We start from the raw sequence: 16,855 nt of genomic DNA on the forward strand, positions 1-16,855 counted from the left end.
TCCATCTCTGGGAGTGTTCAGGGCTTCCTTCATTGTTTCAGTAGTTTGGTGTATACTACTGTCAATCATGCAAGTTCCAGGTGGAGACTCAGGAATACTGTCGCACTCAGATGTATAAGGATTCTTCATTGCTGCTTCTTTAACAGTTTTATTTTATGAGTCAGGGTTGTTGGCCCTGAGCTGAACCTTCCAACCTACTGGACTGGTGGACTACTCCAAGTCTGGCCTCTACCCTTTGATTTGTTTTGCAATTGTGACCCTACCAAGGTCCAAAGCATAAAGCCCTGACTCCAGCCAACATAGCACTCTGGGTCATTGAGGCATGCAAGGCTCTAAACCCTACGACAAGGTTGTCCTCCTCTTGGAGGACTACGGTCTGGATATTTTCTAATCCTACAAGTTTGATTGTACCCGGTGCTTTCAGTGATTTCTTGATATCACTTTACATAAATCAAATTGATGACTAACTTTGTGATGGTAGGGATCACAGGAGATAGACCATCCACTCATCATGCTTGACTGGAATTGAATAGGCCCCAGGATGTTGAATTCGAGGATGTTCTTGAAGTCTCCTTGTCACATTGTTTAACTGTCTACCAGCATTCATAACTGGAAGTTGTGGGGCTCAGAGCTTTGACCTGATGTAATGGTCTTTGAGTTGCTTTACTGCTATTGTGCTGTTTAGAATGCATGCAGACCCATGTTACAGCTATGCCAGTTTGACACCTTATCTTTACTGCTGTCCCCAGCATGTCATTCTGTACTCTTCAAAGACCCTGTGTTGATAGTGATGGTGGTGTGAGGGCCAAATGACTGCATGAGGTATGGAAGTACAATTCTTCTGCTGGTGATAGCCCAGAACGTTGTATGGACGCCCAGGCATAACTTCCATACTTCCACAGAGTACAATGGAATGTGATTTAGGTGTAAAGACCATTTTGTTTCCATAAGGAATTTGCAGTAATTGCTTCAACCAATATTATCATGAACAGATTTGTAATACAGGGTTGGTAGATTGATGAAGGTAATGTCAAATTATCTTTTTTAAAGATGATCTCCCGCTGTATTTCCAATCTGTCAGTTGTGGCTTTCCAGACTTGATAAGCTCAGTAGGTTGTTATATTGTCACAAAGAAGCACATTTGTCTTGTTTTTTAAAATATTAAACATGAAGGAGCACTGATTGATCATTTTTGGGAAGATAACAGGTGGTAATGAGGATGTTTTCCTTGTCCATCTTTCACATAATGCTATGAAAGATTCCAAATTGAATTATATCACAGTGCTGCTACCTTTGGTAAAGACAGGGTGGCCTGAAGGATTGTTATTGAGTTTGTGATGTTGGCCGAAGGCTTTGATTCCACGTATATGACTATGCCAGAATCTCAATTTACTAATCTGTATATCGCTCTTCCAGTTTAGATACTTGTTCCCAAATGTTCATTCGCACAGCTTTACAAGTTCATGAACTTAACTAAAAGCTTTTTTAAGTACGCAGATTTTAAGCAGTCTTGAAGGAGAGAAGATGGGTAGAAAAGGGGGAAGATTTGGGAAGAAATGGAGCTAAAGTATGAATAAATCCAGGAGAATTAAGTGACCATTATTTGAGGAATGTAAATGTCCTAGAAGGATACCTTTGCTGCAGATGACAGAAAAAAGGGCAGGCATAAACATAAAACAATTTACAGTCAAGAGCTATTTTTCAAACTTAACCATAGCTTAACCAAGGGCAGCCAGGCTAGAAGCAGTGTGAGTTAGGGGAAAAGCAACAACATTTTGATGATCTTAGTTTTATGAAGTTGATTGAGAGAGGCCAGACAGAAATAGTCAGTTAGTAATGGTGTACCTAAGGATGAGCATGGACAAGGAAAGAGTCAGCAGCATTACAGCCATGGAGCCAGACAAATTTCTGGCTGATTTGTTAAGTTAAGTCACAGTGAATGAATTAATTTCATTTTCAGATAGCTATCTACAGTTCAGTTTATTTGGGCTTTGTTGAATCTGATCTTTTTAATAAATTACACCTAGCCTGCAGGTCACCCTTGGCAAGGTGTAGCTTGTGCTTAACCCTATGATCAGGGTCACACGAAGCTATGGGAGCAGGAGGTGAATGGTCATATGACCAGCTGGTGAAAATCACAGGTCCTGGTTATGCGACCACTGACGCCAGGCAATTTCTGAAGTGTAATGATAATGGCTGGGGTCACCCATCTTGTAAAGACGCTGCCCAAAAAAAGGCAATGGCAAACCACTTCTGCAGAAATAATTGCCGAGAACAATCATAATCGTGAGACCATGATCACCTATGTCACATAATAATGATGATGATGATACTTAGCTAAAAAGGGGTAGGGCAGTGTGATCAAAAGCTTGATTAGAGGCTGTATTTCAACAAGGAACTTGGAATAGGAGGAATGGAATGATATATTGATGTGAATTTCAGAGCTGATGGCCCAGACCACCAGAGGGGCAAGCATCTGGGGTTTTACGTGATGACCAGTTAAAACTAAATCCAAGTATTTGAAAGATACTTGGCCCAAATAAACTGAACTATAGATAGCTATTTGAAAATGAAATTAATTCATTCACTGTGATATAATTTGCTTGGACTAGAAAAGCCATGAAAAGTACAACATCATACATGAGAAATTCATATTTACAGTCAGTCAAGTAACTGTCATTTTGATCAGCATCTTTGGAAATCAAATATTTTTCTTACAATCCAACTGACAATTCTGACTAAATTCATTAGGCTTTGATGAGTTGTTTGAACTATCAATTTACTAAATTACATGGCAATTAAAGCACATGAGAAGAAGGTGGTTGAGTTGTAAAATTATATTGCATCATACTTACTCCTGCTCAGATCTGAATACTGGAACTTCATTCATTGCTGTCATCATTATGTTAATTCTTCACACACAAAGACAAAGAAAGAACAATAGCATGTAAAAATTGTAAGCTCCACTCAGAACAACTTAAACAACAACCTTTCGACAATAGACTCTTTCACGTGTACTCACTTTTGCAAGATGAAATTAAGTTTGATGACTTCACAAAGCAATGACTTTGAATATAGAAACTACTTCAGTCTGTTTGTTTTGAATATGGTGCTTCATGAGAAGGAGGGAAAGGAAAAAGGGCAGTAATTTAGAACCAAGCAGGTTGAAGACAGCTAAGACAACAATTTTGTTTAGTAAATCTCTGGCTGCAATCTTACCATCATTACAGCCAGCACAATATCCACCCGTGTTTTGAAATGCAGATCAGACTTGTTCTATGTTATTATTTCAGGCACCTTTCAAGGCTGAAAGTGTTGTAATACCTTTGTTAATGCTAAAGTCTAGCCAGACATTCCAGACATGTTCTATCTAAACATTCAATAGGCTCACCTCCACCTACCTGCCTTTTCCCCATAACCCTTAATTCCCCTATTATGCAAAAATCTATGCAACTTTGTCTTAAATATATTTACTGTAATAGCCTCCACTGCTTCATTCAATAGAGAATTCCACAGATTCACCACTCTCTGGGAAAAGCAGTTCCCCCTCATCTCCATCCTAAATCTACTCCCCTGAACCTAGAGGCTATGTCCCCTAGTTCTAGTCTCATCTACCAGTGGAAACAACTTTCCTGCCTCTATCTTAATTTTATATGTTTCTATAAGATCTCCTCTCATTCTTCTGAATTCCAGTGAGTACAGTCCCAGGCAACTCAATCTCTCCTCATAGTCTAACCCCCTCATCTCTGGAATCAACCTGGTGAACCTCCTCTGCACCACCTCCAAAGCCGGTATATCCTTCCTCAAGTATGGAGACCAGAAATGCACAGAGTACTCCAGGTGCAGCCTCAACAGTACCCTGTACAGTTGCAGCATGACCTCCCTGCTCCTCAATTCAATCCCTCTAGCAATGAAGGCCAACATTCCATTTGCATTTTTGATAGCCTGCTGCACCTGCAAACCAATCCCTTGTGACTCATGCTCAAGCACTCCCAAGTCCCTCTGCACAGCAGCATGCTGTAATTTAGTTTACCATTTCAATGGTAATCTGCACTTTCATTTTTCCTTCCAAAATGGATGACCTCACATTTACCAACATTGTACTCCATCTGCTAGGCCCTTGCCCGCTCACTTAACCTATCTATATCTCTCAGCAATGTTGCCAATTTTTTAATATAAAAGTGAAGTTCCTTTAATGAGAAGAGCAGCTTCAGTAAGGGCATCGTTTATTACCTTTAATTAATGAAAGGAACCCCTGTGAAAGGTAAAATGAGTAGGAAATAAGACTTGAAGAGAAACTAAAAGTAGATCAGGCTTGTTCTTTTAAGTTCATGAAAAAGAAAAAAAGGACATGACATAAATTGCGTCAGTGAGCAACTGATGTATTAAGAATCTTTAATAAGGGTGAATGTTAGTAAGCCATTAAATGACTCTTTACTCTCGTTCGATATACATTTTCAAATAGACATTTTCATTGACATGGGTCCACATTCTGGGAGGTGTGGACAGTTTGGTGACAAAAATATGCTGTAAATCTTCCCATTTATTGCATAAAGTGAACTGCTAATGAACCATTCCTTTATCTTTGGTGAAGTATCACAGATGAAATGCTCCGCATTTAGAAAATATTTGCCTCAGTTGTTGATCTATAAAACCCTGATGACATGAGGTGGATGGCTATCAATCATGGTGAGGTTACAAAGAATTGTTAAGAAACCTGGAATACAATTTTATGTTCTTTTCCATCCTTCTTTTTGTTTGCCTTCTCTAAGTTTATGTTTTTTATATACTCACAGTGACTAATGTACCTACCTTTCTGATGCTCTTCTGTTTGTTTATGAATTCTTAACCGGCTTTTTGGTGAAAGAGATACACTTTTGGTTCTGCTGCTCACGTGTCTGCACTGTGCTGTTATCACTTCAGACTCCCAGCAAGTTAAACCATTAATTATATTCAAGCTGAAGGGTAGAAGGAAAGTTCAATAACAAAAAAATTTTGAAGTTTTTCTCTCCAGGAGGATTTAGTCTGGTAATCTTTAAACAATTTTCCTTTAGCAAAAAGGATTTAGTAAGCTAGAGAAAAAAATCCAAATTCACTTTTGCACAGTGTTTTACACATATTTACCTTCTCATCTGTTGATTTACTCGTTAATTGGTGACTTCCGTCTTTAAACACTTTGGAATTACACAGGCATTAATCCAAATCAGAAATGAAATGATTCCTTTCTGTTACAGTTCTTCAAATCAAATGCTTTAATTGATACATTACAAAGCCCATGACAAAAAAATGAAACTACTGTTAAGTATATCTGTAACAGCCTTTATTTGCATGAAACCTGGTATTACTCTGTAACTCTATTATATATGAGTATGTCTGCGCCTAACAATAGTGATTTTCAGGCAAAACATTATTCCAATCCCTTTCCAATGTTCCCAATGATATAGGAATTTGAAGAAAACTCAAATGTATTACATGTTTCCAGGATCAGATGCAATTAGTTAGAAACTCACTACACTTGATGAAAACATGAGGAAATCTGCAGATGCAGGAAATTCAAGTAACACACACAAAACACTGGTGGAACACAGCACAAGGATAACTGCTGGGAGGGAGATCGGTGGGAAGGGATGGGGGGGACGAATGGACAAGGGAGTTGCGTAGGGAGCGATCCCCAAGGATAAGTGCCGGGAGGGAGATCGGTGGGAAGGGATGGGGGGGACAAATGGACAAGGGAGTCGCGTAGGGAGCGATCCCCAATGATAAGCGCATTCCACCAACGTTTTTGTGTGTGACACTTAATGAATCTACATTTCCTGCATCAAAAAAAAATGTCGCTGCCCTTTAATTTTGTCAGTTTAATTTCTGCATTGAGGATCTTCTACCTGCTCTGCTTCTCTCTGGCATCATGCTTTTATCTTCTGTAGCTTGTCAGTTTCTTTGCAAAATATTTCTGAGCATGCAATTAGAAGCCATCAATATGCATAAATGTTCAAGGGTCTCAAGCGCCGTTTTAGATGGAGAGATCCTCATCCTCTCAGGTAAGTAAGCCAACTTTCTTTAAGCAAGGTACAACTTTTTAGGGACTGCAGACAAGTTGTAGCAAACAATGTAAGTAACTGGATCAGTAATCAAGCAGTTCAGGTAGACCAGCCAGGCAGTTTTTGAAGGATTATAAATTATCCTTTGCAATTTTTAAATAATCAATTGCAATTATAATTGCTCTTATAATGTACCTTGTCTTTGGTAGTGATTGGTGTGTGGGATGTTTGTTGTTTCCATATGGGCTTTGTGCAGAAGGTGTCTATCAGGGCCAATACCTGGTTCCTGGGTTCAGCTGAAGGACGACACTGGGTGCTGAGTAAGGATATCTCTGGAGGCCACTCCCTTCCTGCTTGTCCTCTTGCTGCTCTCCAGTCTCTGCCTCATGGCTCCCAGATTCTGGGTATCCTTGCTGCTTCTTCTCCAACAGCAGCTGTTGTATTCAATTAACAGGATTGTGCAGCAGGCAGCACGTGAGCCATAAGATGTAAATTAGGCTGTTCCGCCCATTTTGGCTTCTCTGCTATTCAATCATGGCTGATTTTTTTTCCAACTCTATTCTCCTGTCTTCTCCCTGCAATCCTTGACCCTCTTACCAATCAGAACCTATCAACCTCTGCCTTCAACGCACCCAATGACTTGGCCTCTACAGCCCTCTGCCAGTGAGTTCCACAGTTATAGAACTCCCTCCTCATATTATACATGATAATGAAGTCTCCACAACTGTTTGCGGAGTACAACAAGCAATTAAATCTTAGCCTCAGGAGGCCTTTGAGTTTTCCACTCTCATTCTGATATTTTGATGATAATCACTGTTCTTGTGTTCAACTGCTGCAGTAATTAACGAATACACTGGCTTGATCCGTCATGGACAAAGATGATCATTGCACCAAGAACTATCCCTCAGGGCTTTGGGAACTCTCTTAGAATGACCAAGTTATGTGGTTCCCAAAAACGTGGTTTTCACTAGGAGGCAATTTTTCATATGATGCCAATCTACCTACACACTTCAAGAAGCAGAAACCAATTTTTGAAGAAAAGATAGATGTGCTGCAAGAAAACCCTTAGAAGCATATGACTCAATGCCATATCCTCCTCACTGAAATCAAAATAGTGTAATCATTTCTTTGCAAGTGCAATACATCAATGATCTTTCTCCTGATGCAGTGAGCAGCAGATTGAGAAACATCCTGTGGCCATTTGGAATGATCCTGTGGAGAGGAAGAGCAAAGTCAGTATGACTTTGAGAGAGCAGCCCATGTACAAGAGTGTTGCCAAACACTGCCATATATAGCTGACGGCTGCAGAATACCATATATTTCTGTAATGACAGCCTCAGAAATATTAAGCATCCAAATATTATTTATCAGAGAGCTTCAGGAAAAACATGGTTCTTTTAAGACTCTGTAGAGTTACTCAGTTACTTTGGAATTACACTGAGTAGCCAGTCATGCCAAAACCATAACTCTGATAACAGAGGAGGATTGTCTCCTGTTAGTTCTGGCACACCATATGAACTTTGGAAATTATTTACCCAGTTTGGATTTCTGAAATCAGCATCCTAGCCCTTCGACTATTGAAAAGAGCAGTATACAGGGAGGGTTATGTGCTTTTAGTTTGATGTCTTGTCCCACAATGGTCATAGTATGGAACTTTTAATTTCAAGTTGTGTCTGTGCAGGCATGAACAGGCATGCTGCAAAGAGTAACACCTACTTGGTGCTTGTCTGAAGCTAGGGAAAAAATATATAAATGCACTACCACTGGTCTCAACAGAAAGTGTTTGGTCCAATCCAATTTCCAGGCAAACGTTCATGAAATGTAGCCGCTAACGAACATACAGTTCCACAATTAAGAATGTTTGTATCTAATACACTGCATAGCACTATGCATCAGTTAATTTTTGACTGGAAAATATTTAACTGTGTTGAAGGAGAATGAAGAAAGTAGACCTGATCATAGGCTGGGTCCTTTCATAAGACAACTAAGAATTTTGGCTGAATTCCTAACTGGGAGAATCTATATCAGATTTTTCTTTCTTGCCAGCACTTGAGTTAGTGCCTATTAGTGATTTATGGGCAGCAGAGCAGGCAAATGGCCATTTTATTAGCTAAAACTGTACACAGTTAACTGTATCTCGTTAATGCAAATATCTAATCAGCCAAACATGAAATAGCAATTCAATGTATAAAAGCAGCAGGCATGGTCAAGAGGTTCACTTGTAGTTCAGACCAAACATCAAAATGGGGAAGAAATGTCATCTAAGTGACTTTGATCATGGAATGATTGTTGGTGCCAGATGGGGTGGTTTGAGTATCTCAGAAACTGTTTTCCACGCAGGACAGTTTATAGAGACTGGTGCAAAGAACTAAAAACAAGTAGTGAATGGTAGTTGTGTAGGTGAAAATACCTTGTTAATGAGAGAGGTCAGAGGAAAATGGCCAAACAAATTCAAGCTGACAGGCAGGTGACAGTAACTCAAATAGACATGCATAACAGCGGTTGTGTGCAGAAGATCATCTCTGAATGTACATCACATCAAACCTTGAAAACTGCAAATATTTCCTCTGGAAACAAAAACCAGAATGAATAACTCTAAATTTTACAATAGGAGGTATAAGGCACTCCTTCCCTCTGCTAACCTGCAGGTCAGCCTTGGGCAAGGTATAGCACCTGCTTAGTGCACCCCCCCCAAAATCAGGGTCACGTGAAGCCATGGGAGCAGCTGGTGAATGGTCATATGAGCAGCTGGTACAAAACACAAGTCCTGGTTTTGTGACCACTGATGTCAGGCAGACAATCTCTGAAGAGTATTGATAACGGCTGGGGTCACCTGTTTTGTAAAGGCACTGCCCAGAAGAAGGCAATGGGAAATAACTTCTGCAGAAAAATTTGCCAAGAACAGCCATGGTCATGACCATGATCACCCACGCACATGACACGGCTCACAATGGTGATGAAGGTGAGTAAAGTATATGTTTGAAGCCAGAATAAAGGGACATAAATTTAAAAAAACTATTAATCAATCAAATAAAAAAATCAGAGCATATTATTCCAAGCAGTGGTATCAAGACTGTGAAACTGATAGAATAGGCAATATAGGTACAATGATACATGTAAGAGAACTATTGCATAATAGTAGATAAATAAATGGGAAAATCTTACCAGTATGAGAGATGGCGAGAATAGCAGGTGGGTCCTAATAGTAGAAATATGATAACAGACCAGCTGAGATTTTCTTAAGCTTATGCTATTAAGAGCCTATAATCCATAAGATATTTATAATTAATTTATATTCAAATCACATATGAAGTGCTTATGAAGGAATTAATTTGGGCTGTTTCCTACTGTCTCTTAATATGTTGTTCCTCTAAATCATTTTCTTCAGTATTCCTACAATGATTTCAAAAATAACAAATTTCCTCACAAATGCAGAAATCATCCTGTCAATTTGTTCTATGTCCATATGTTTGTTCTATTTAATACAATATAAATTTAGTAAATAAAGTTTACATTGTAGATGATATAGCAAAAATAGCAGAAGTATAGCGCTTCAAAACAAACTACGTCATTCATATTATTTGACACTATTTACTAATGCTAGTGATCATTTGCTACACATTTAAAGTATTTTGTTTGGTCCAAAGAATTTACTATATGAATCCTCAAGGAACTGTTCTATAATGAGCAAGATAAGAAATGGTAAGGTGTTGTACATAAGATATAGCACCAACCGGAAATAACTCACCAGTTACAACTACAATTTCAACATTTTTTCGGTATTCTGTTAACTTTGGGCTACTTCAGGCACATTGATGTTAGTTCAGTCCAGTTTGTTGGTTTGTTTGCCTTGTGACTGAATCTAGCTGTGGTTGCTAGGATACACTAATCTGAAAACATCATGTGTAGTCAAGTTATACAGCACAAGGATTATACACAGTCAGATGCCACAAGATGTGTAATTATGATTTCCTCTTCTTTTTGAAGCTTCTCATGGGAATGTGCAGTGTTCCCATGAAAGCTTGCCGTTCCAGTAAGGACAAATCTTCTGAGTGAAGAGCAATGCCTCTTTCTTATTTCCATGCAAACCAAACCCACAATGAATAACTGTAAATTTTGCACTAGAGAGGTGCACTGAAACTGAATATTGTAAAATATGTTCAAGCAAAATATGAAAAAGTTATTTTAAATTATTCTGTCAACATAATACCATAGCGATTCCTTGCGATTTTCTTAATTTACTCATAACTCAGAAAGTGTGATGCCAATCTGCACTTCCAGTCTGCCAGAAACAGCACCTAAGGTGAAAACACCTACCAAATCTGCATCATAGATTTTAAAGTATTGTTATTATTACTTTCATAAAACTGTATGAATGTAAGAATTAAATTCAATTTCATTGACAGTGCTGATGAAATAATATCACAGAAATAGAAACATAGAAGGTACAGCACAGAAGAAGGTCAGCCCACCTGCTGAGTCCAAGCTGGTTCACTTTAAGGAAATCAATAACTCCCATGGATTTACATCTTCACACTTAACTTCTCTCAAAGTCCTATCTAATTTCATTTTGAAAGCACCAGGTGACTTGTTTTTCATCATTCTAATAGCAGCAAGTTATAAGTTATTACTTTTTTCTGCCTGAAAAAGCTTTTTCCTCACAAACATTAGGTTTGCCCAAAAATGTAAGTAGTTAATGAATCATTCATCTATGCGACCAACTTCTCTTTTCTCTCCCTAAATCATCCTGTTCTTGTACAATTCTATGAAATCTCCTCTCCATCTTCTTTGCTCCAAGCAGAACAAATCCAGATTCAATAAATGTAGTGTAAGACCATCAAAAAAAGGTACTAATGCACCACTGACCTCGCATACCTACTCTGCCATTCCATAATATCATGGCTGACATTTTACCTCAGACAGTTCCTTGGGATCAAGGATGATTTGCTTCCCCTCTGCTTGTGTGGGTCCTGGAGTGATTAATGATGCTGAAGTGGGAACCATAGATTTTTTTACAGCTAGGCCAGAAGCTGCCTACTGGGGCATCCAGATGTGTAGCTTGTGAGGTGCTGCACTTCCCCCTCCTCCTTCTGCAGAGTCCTAGTGTAATGTCAAATGTTCCTCTCCCTCTCTGAGTGGACCAGGGAGTCCCAATGGATGGGTTGCATTCTTCAATGTTAACTTATGTGCACTTCTGGAGTCCAGCTCCAAGCTATCACCAATTCATTCATTGAAACATCTGAAAACCCAGGTCTCACATTCAATATCTACAAGACAAAAGTTATTTACCAACTTGCCACCACTGCTCCACACTGCACTCCAACATTAGAAATTCATAATGACATCTTGGAAAGTGTGGACCAAAGATCCACAGATCATGTAGAACAAAGATTCGTTTACTCATTCAATTATTTATTTAGCAATACAGTGCAGTCAACCCTTCTGTCCCTTCGAGCTATCCCACCCCAACAATCCCCAACTAACCCAATTAACCCTAACCTAATAGCAGGACAATTGACAATGACCGATTAACCTACCCGGTCTCCATTTGGACTGCGGTAGGAAACTGGAGAACCCAGGGGGAAAAAAGAACGTATTCCACAGGGAGGACATACAGAGACTCCAATGGAATGGTGCCAGAATTGAGCTCCAAACTCCGCAATGCCACAAGCTGTAATAGCGAATTTCAGTAGGTGTCGGCAATATGAAGACAATGCTTACATTTGTATGCGTTCTGAGGCTGAGCTCCAAGCCATCACTAACTTCTTCACTTAAGCATATGAAAGCACTTCAGTTCAACATTCCCAAGACAGAAGTCCTCCATCAATCTGCCGGGATGCACCTCAATGCCCTCCAACAAGAATCAGTAATGCTGAGATTATGGAAAATGTGGTCACTTTTCTATCCTGAGAGCCAGCTCTCGGTGAAGACAAATTGATGATGAAATTCACCATCTCATTCAATGTGTCTGTTCAGCTTTCAGCATTTGATGAAAAGGGCACTTGAAGATCTGAGACCCCAGCCCTGACATGGAATGACATGGATCAGTCGAAACCCCTGCTCTCCTCTGTTCTTCTGGAAGTTGGACTACTTACTGCAGGCATCTCAAGGCACTGAAAATATATCAAGATGTTTGTCTCTGTACAATCCTTCAAGTTTACTTGAAGTATGAGTAAATCAGCATCAGTATTCTCACAGGTCCGCACTGAGGCCTTTGTGACATTCAGCTTGCGAGTACATACCCAACATTAGATTCAGAACCAGCTACTCTGACTCTGAGCTCTATCATGGGAAAGGATTAGCTGATGGCAGAGGAAAAGGATGTGCTTAAATTCATCACTTGCGCATTACGTTCAACTACTGACGATGACTGAGCTTGGTTCTTGAGTTTAACTGACCCAAGTTAAATGGTTCCTCATTACTTCTAAGAATTGAATCTATTCCTGTGGGAATGGTGCAGCATTGTGACAAGAATAATTTGAAAAAGCATCAGAGCAATCATACATTCTTGTTTGACACTGGGCTTCACAGGCTCCTTCTCAGCAGGGAGATATCCTACTCATTGTGTGCAAATTCTGCATCAAGACTTTCCCAGCTTCTGAAATGCATAGTAGTTTCTGTTTCTGTGGATTTCTGTTGCAATCTAAATCAATTCTTACGACTGAAATATTTGCATAATCCAGTGCCTCGGAGTTACTAGCAAATAATAATGATGCTAAATAAATTAAAATGCAAATTGCCCACTAGTGGAAATGATAATTATTTCTGAAATTCTTGGATCCTTAGGGCCAGTCTACCCATGCCATCAGAATATATCAGCTCATCTCCAACATTTAATTGTATCAATACAAATTAAAACTTGGCACAATGAGGAATACTACAGACAAGAGGTTTATTAAAATAGGCACTGATCATTACTGAAGCCCACCGTCTACTTCCATGTGGTCTGGAAAACAGCTGCTGACCCCAACTCGGCTTTGTATCCTTCTATCGGAGGTAACTTTCTGCTCTGGGCACAAGTGGGCAAAATGGTACATTCTTTTTCTCTCTGGCAGGACTAGGGTGTGTTTCTCCTAAAAGTTATTTGCATAATCATGTGTAAATCTTCCATAAAAAGTTCAAACTATTCAGAACAATTGGAAAAAGTGTTTTCTTTTTCTTTAAAAATAATAATTGGTTTCTCATAGCTTCAAGAGACATTTGCACTAAAACTAGTATGCATCATGGTTATTATTTTAACTCCTTAAAATAATAAGTTAATTGTTACCTGCGTGATTATCTGGACGAAGGCACAACAACAGTGAAAAGTGTAAGCCATTAAAAGCAAACTTCCTTGAAAGGCAGACTGCATTAATATACATCGTAGCTACCACGAAGGGTTAAGAGAGCCGAAAGAGGAAAGAATAAACCATAAATTATGCTAGCAAATGAGCTGCATTCCAGGAGAGATAATCCACAGACAATGAAGCAATCCTGTAAAACCAACATGACATCAATAGATATGTACCGATGCAGGATTTCAACCAGAAACATCGACAGTTCCTCTCCTCCCACAAATGAGTCGACCTGTGCTGAATTCTTCCAACAAGGTTACTTGTTGAAGTAGATATGTTAAGCACCTTCCAGAGCATTCTCAGTACTCACCTTTAACCATGATAACTCTCCACCTGTAAATCTCCACACAACCATGTCCCCACATGTGCACCCGCGCACACAGCCTCCACCCTACGCAGAAGACTGATCAAAGTGATGATCCTCTTGAAGACAAGTTCACCATGCAGTCATTAATTAATCCTACTTTGTTTTGCAATACCAAATTTAAGATACCCGGAATTCTGAATGGCTCTACAACATGCTCTCCGAAGAAACAATTCCAAAAACTAACGGTGTCATTTCTCCCTATTGTGTTAAGCTCACCATTAGCATAAACTACTCTTCCATCTTTGAATAGCTCTCTGATGCACCTAAATCTTTTACCTCCTTCAATACTGAGGACTCATTTATGCCATGAGCTTCCCAGATCAACCTTCTATCTGTGGTGCCTTTTCATATGTTTTATTTTAAATGCTATGTGCATTCAGATACAATATCTTTGGATACTTCATTGCGTTTTCACTACTTTTGTAATGTATAGTCTTTCTACTAATTTAGTCTTAAATTTATATTATTTACGCTAATGTTTATTTATCTCAAGTTAATACATGTCTCTCTGGTCTTGTGTCTACACTTCCATTTACCACACCTTTCTAATTTTAGACTGAACCTCAAGTGATTTTTTCCCCAGGGCGGAAATAGTTAATATGATAGGCATAATACAAGATGATTGGAGGAAAGTATAGGCAGGTTGTCAGAGTACGGAGGGTTTTTTACGGAGGGTGCTGGGTGTGCAAGATCTACTGCCAAGGGTGGTGATATAGGCAGAAACATTTAAGAAACTCTTAGGCACATGTATGAAAGAAAAACCTAGAGGCCTATATGAGAGGGAGTGGTAAGATTGATCTTGGAGTAGGTTAAAAAGTCAGCACAACATCATGGGCTGAAGGGCCTGCACTGTGCTGTACTCTTCTTTGTTTACTAAAGTTCTCTCAGTTTTCCATTTATGTCTGTCACTACATAGTGGTTGTAGCATGATTCAGCCATACACCATGCCAACGGTACTTGCCTAGTAACAGTAACACCCTAGTTGGGCGGTCTTTCATTGATCCTGTTATAGTTACTATTCTATAGATTGCTGAGTATGCCCACAAGAAAATGATTCTCAGGGTTGTATATGGTGACATATATGTACTTCAATAATAAAATGTACTTAGAACTTAAGAATAGAATTTTCTTCTACCACATTTGTGTTTTGGCCACTCATTTTTCTAACTTTATTTACCCCTTACTAATTTGCACATGGTTGAGGTAATATTCCAATGATTATAACCTTTAAGGTTTTGTGTCCTAATTTGGTGCCTGTTCCTCAAACTGACTATGTAGAACCTCTTTCTGTGTCATAACTTCCTCTCAAACCTTGACATCTTTAACCTTGGATGGATATTGACTCTTCAAGCACTCTCAAGAATGGTGTTAGTAAAACCATTAGGCCCAGGCCAACAAAATTTATTCTATGAGGCTGAAAATTTCACTCCAGAGTTCTGAAGAAGTGTCTCAGCCTGAAACATCAACTATTTATTCATCTCCATAGATGCTGCCTGACCTGCTGAGTTCCTCCAGCATTTTGTGTGTGTCACTCCAGACAAACATTACATGTTGATATGGAACATTTGTTGCTTGCGGGCATATGCATTTATTCCTGCAACAAAATGGTGAGAGTAAGCATTTGGCGCAGACTAGAAGGGCCAAGATGGCAGGTTTCGGTGCTGTAATTGTTATATGGTTATGTGTTATATAATTAATTTTTGTATATGGTTGTATACAGTGACATGTACTTTGTATATGGTATACATTTGGTTGTATATGGTGAAGTATACGTTCTTTGATAATAAATTTACTTTGAACTTCGAACATGCTATTCATAGCTATCATAGACCACTATTGTACTTGTCATGAATTGTCTTTGATTTTCTTTGTACTAAGATCTTGCTTTTGTGCTGTCTTTTAGCATGGTATTCTTTGTGTTGTTTGTATCTACGTGTCTGCAGGCAAGATATTAATTCTTTTGTACATCACTGTACTTGTGCATATGACAATAAACTCAACTTGGCACCATTTGGAGGAAAACTGTGCAACTCCAGCAAAAAATAGGACTGAGGACATGAATTTCCTGATGGGCATTGTAACTCCTGATATCATCCACAGAATTACTCCACTGTGAGTTAACCAGATTTTCAAAAGCACAACGTTGTTTTTGCAGTTGTATGAACAAATACCTTTCCCTCCCCATGGTTTCATCTTGGGGTTTCATTGATGGGCTCATACTCTTCCTGCATTTCCAATCCACAAACTTAGCATGTCACCACCCAAGCTGCTGGTAAGGAAGCCATCATGCAGGAATTGGCTTTAAGTCAACCTCATTCCTAAAACGTGCAAAGCAAATGGAGGAACTCAGCAGGCCAGGGAGATGGACAGTTGGCATTTCGGGTTGAAACACTTCATCTGAGCTGGATGGGTCCACCACTGAGAGGGAGGGCTGAGCTTAAAGGAGGACTCAGATTTGCAGCCATTTCTCCACTGGATTGATGTAAGGCTAACTGAAAAATAGGCAAATGAGTGCTTACGGCTATTTATCCACCTCCTAAAAAGTCCTTATGTGCTGGAAGATGGTAAGATGCAATTAATATGGAGGAGTAAACAGATCTTGGTGCAATCCAAAGATCCTAAAAGGTAGAAACAGCTTTTCTAACCACACCACATACATCACCATCTGGTACGGAAGGGCCACAGCACCGGATCAGAAAAAGCAGCAGAAATTTATAAATGAAGCCAGCTCCATAGTAGGCACTATCCTCCTTAGCATCCAGAACACCTTCAAAAGGTGATGTCTCAAAAACGCTGTATCCATCTTTAAGGAAGCCTCCATCACCCAAGACATGCCCTCTTCTCATTGCTACCATCAAGAAGGAGGTACAGAAGCTTAACAACCCACACTCAACCTTTCAGGAACAGCTCTTCCCCTCTGCCATCAGATTTCTGAATGGACAATGAACCCATGAACTCCACCTCAGTATTTTCCACTACTTACTTACTTTAATTAATATATAAAAAGATATACTCTTCTTATTGCAATTTGTAGTTTTTATTATAATGTATTGCGATGTACTGCTGCCACAAAACAACATATTTCATGACATATGCCGGTGATAGTAAACCCAATT

General features: G+C 39.3%; 1 protein-coding gene across 3 annotated transcripts in view; it reads right to left on the bottom strand.

Annotated features, from left to right (window-relative positions):
* LOC132378972 (protein TBATA-like) overlaps positions 1 to 9,909 on the bottom strand; it is a 43,538-nt gene extending 33,629 nt beyond the window's left edge. The window contains exons 1-5 of one of the 3 annotated variants that reach the window (XM_059946370.1): positions 9,787 to 9,909; positions 9,204 to 9,299; positions 4,813 to 4,958; positions 3,023 to 3,112; positions 2,856 to 2,912 (exon numbers count right to left, since the gene is read on the bottom strand). In XM_059946370.1, the coding sequence (XP_059802353.1) occupies positions 2,856 to 2,902 (47 nt within the window). In that variant the 5' untranslated portion in view covers positions 2,903 to 2,912; positions 3,023 to 3,112; positions 4,813 to 4,958; positions 9,204 to 9,299; positions 9,787 to 9,909. The remainder of the gene's footprint in view (positions 1 to 2,855; positions 2,913 to 3,022; positions 3,113 to 4,812; positions 4,959 to 9,203; positions 9,300 to 9,786) is intronic. The other 2 variants (XM_059946369.1, XM_059946371.1) reach the window with 2 other exon arrangements.
* Positions 9,910 to 16,855: the final 6,946 nt, after the last annotated feature.

Source organism: Hypanus sabinus, chromosome 21 (assembly GCF_030144855.1).
Source record: "Hypanus sabinus isolate sHypSab1 chromosome 21, sHypSab1.hap1, whole genome shotgun sequence".
Lineage (NCBI taxonomy): Eukaryota > Metazoa > Chordata > Chondrichthyes > Myliobatiformes > Dasyatidae > Hypanus > Hypanus sabinus.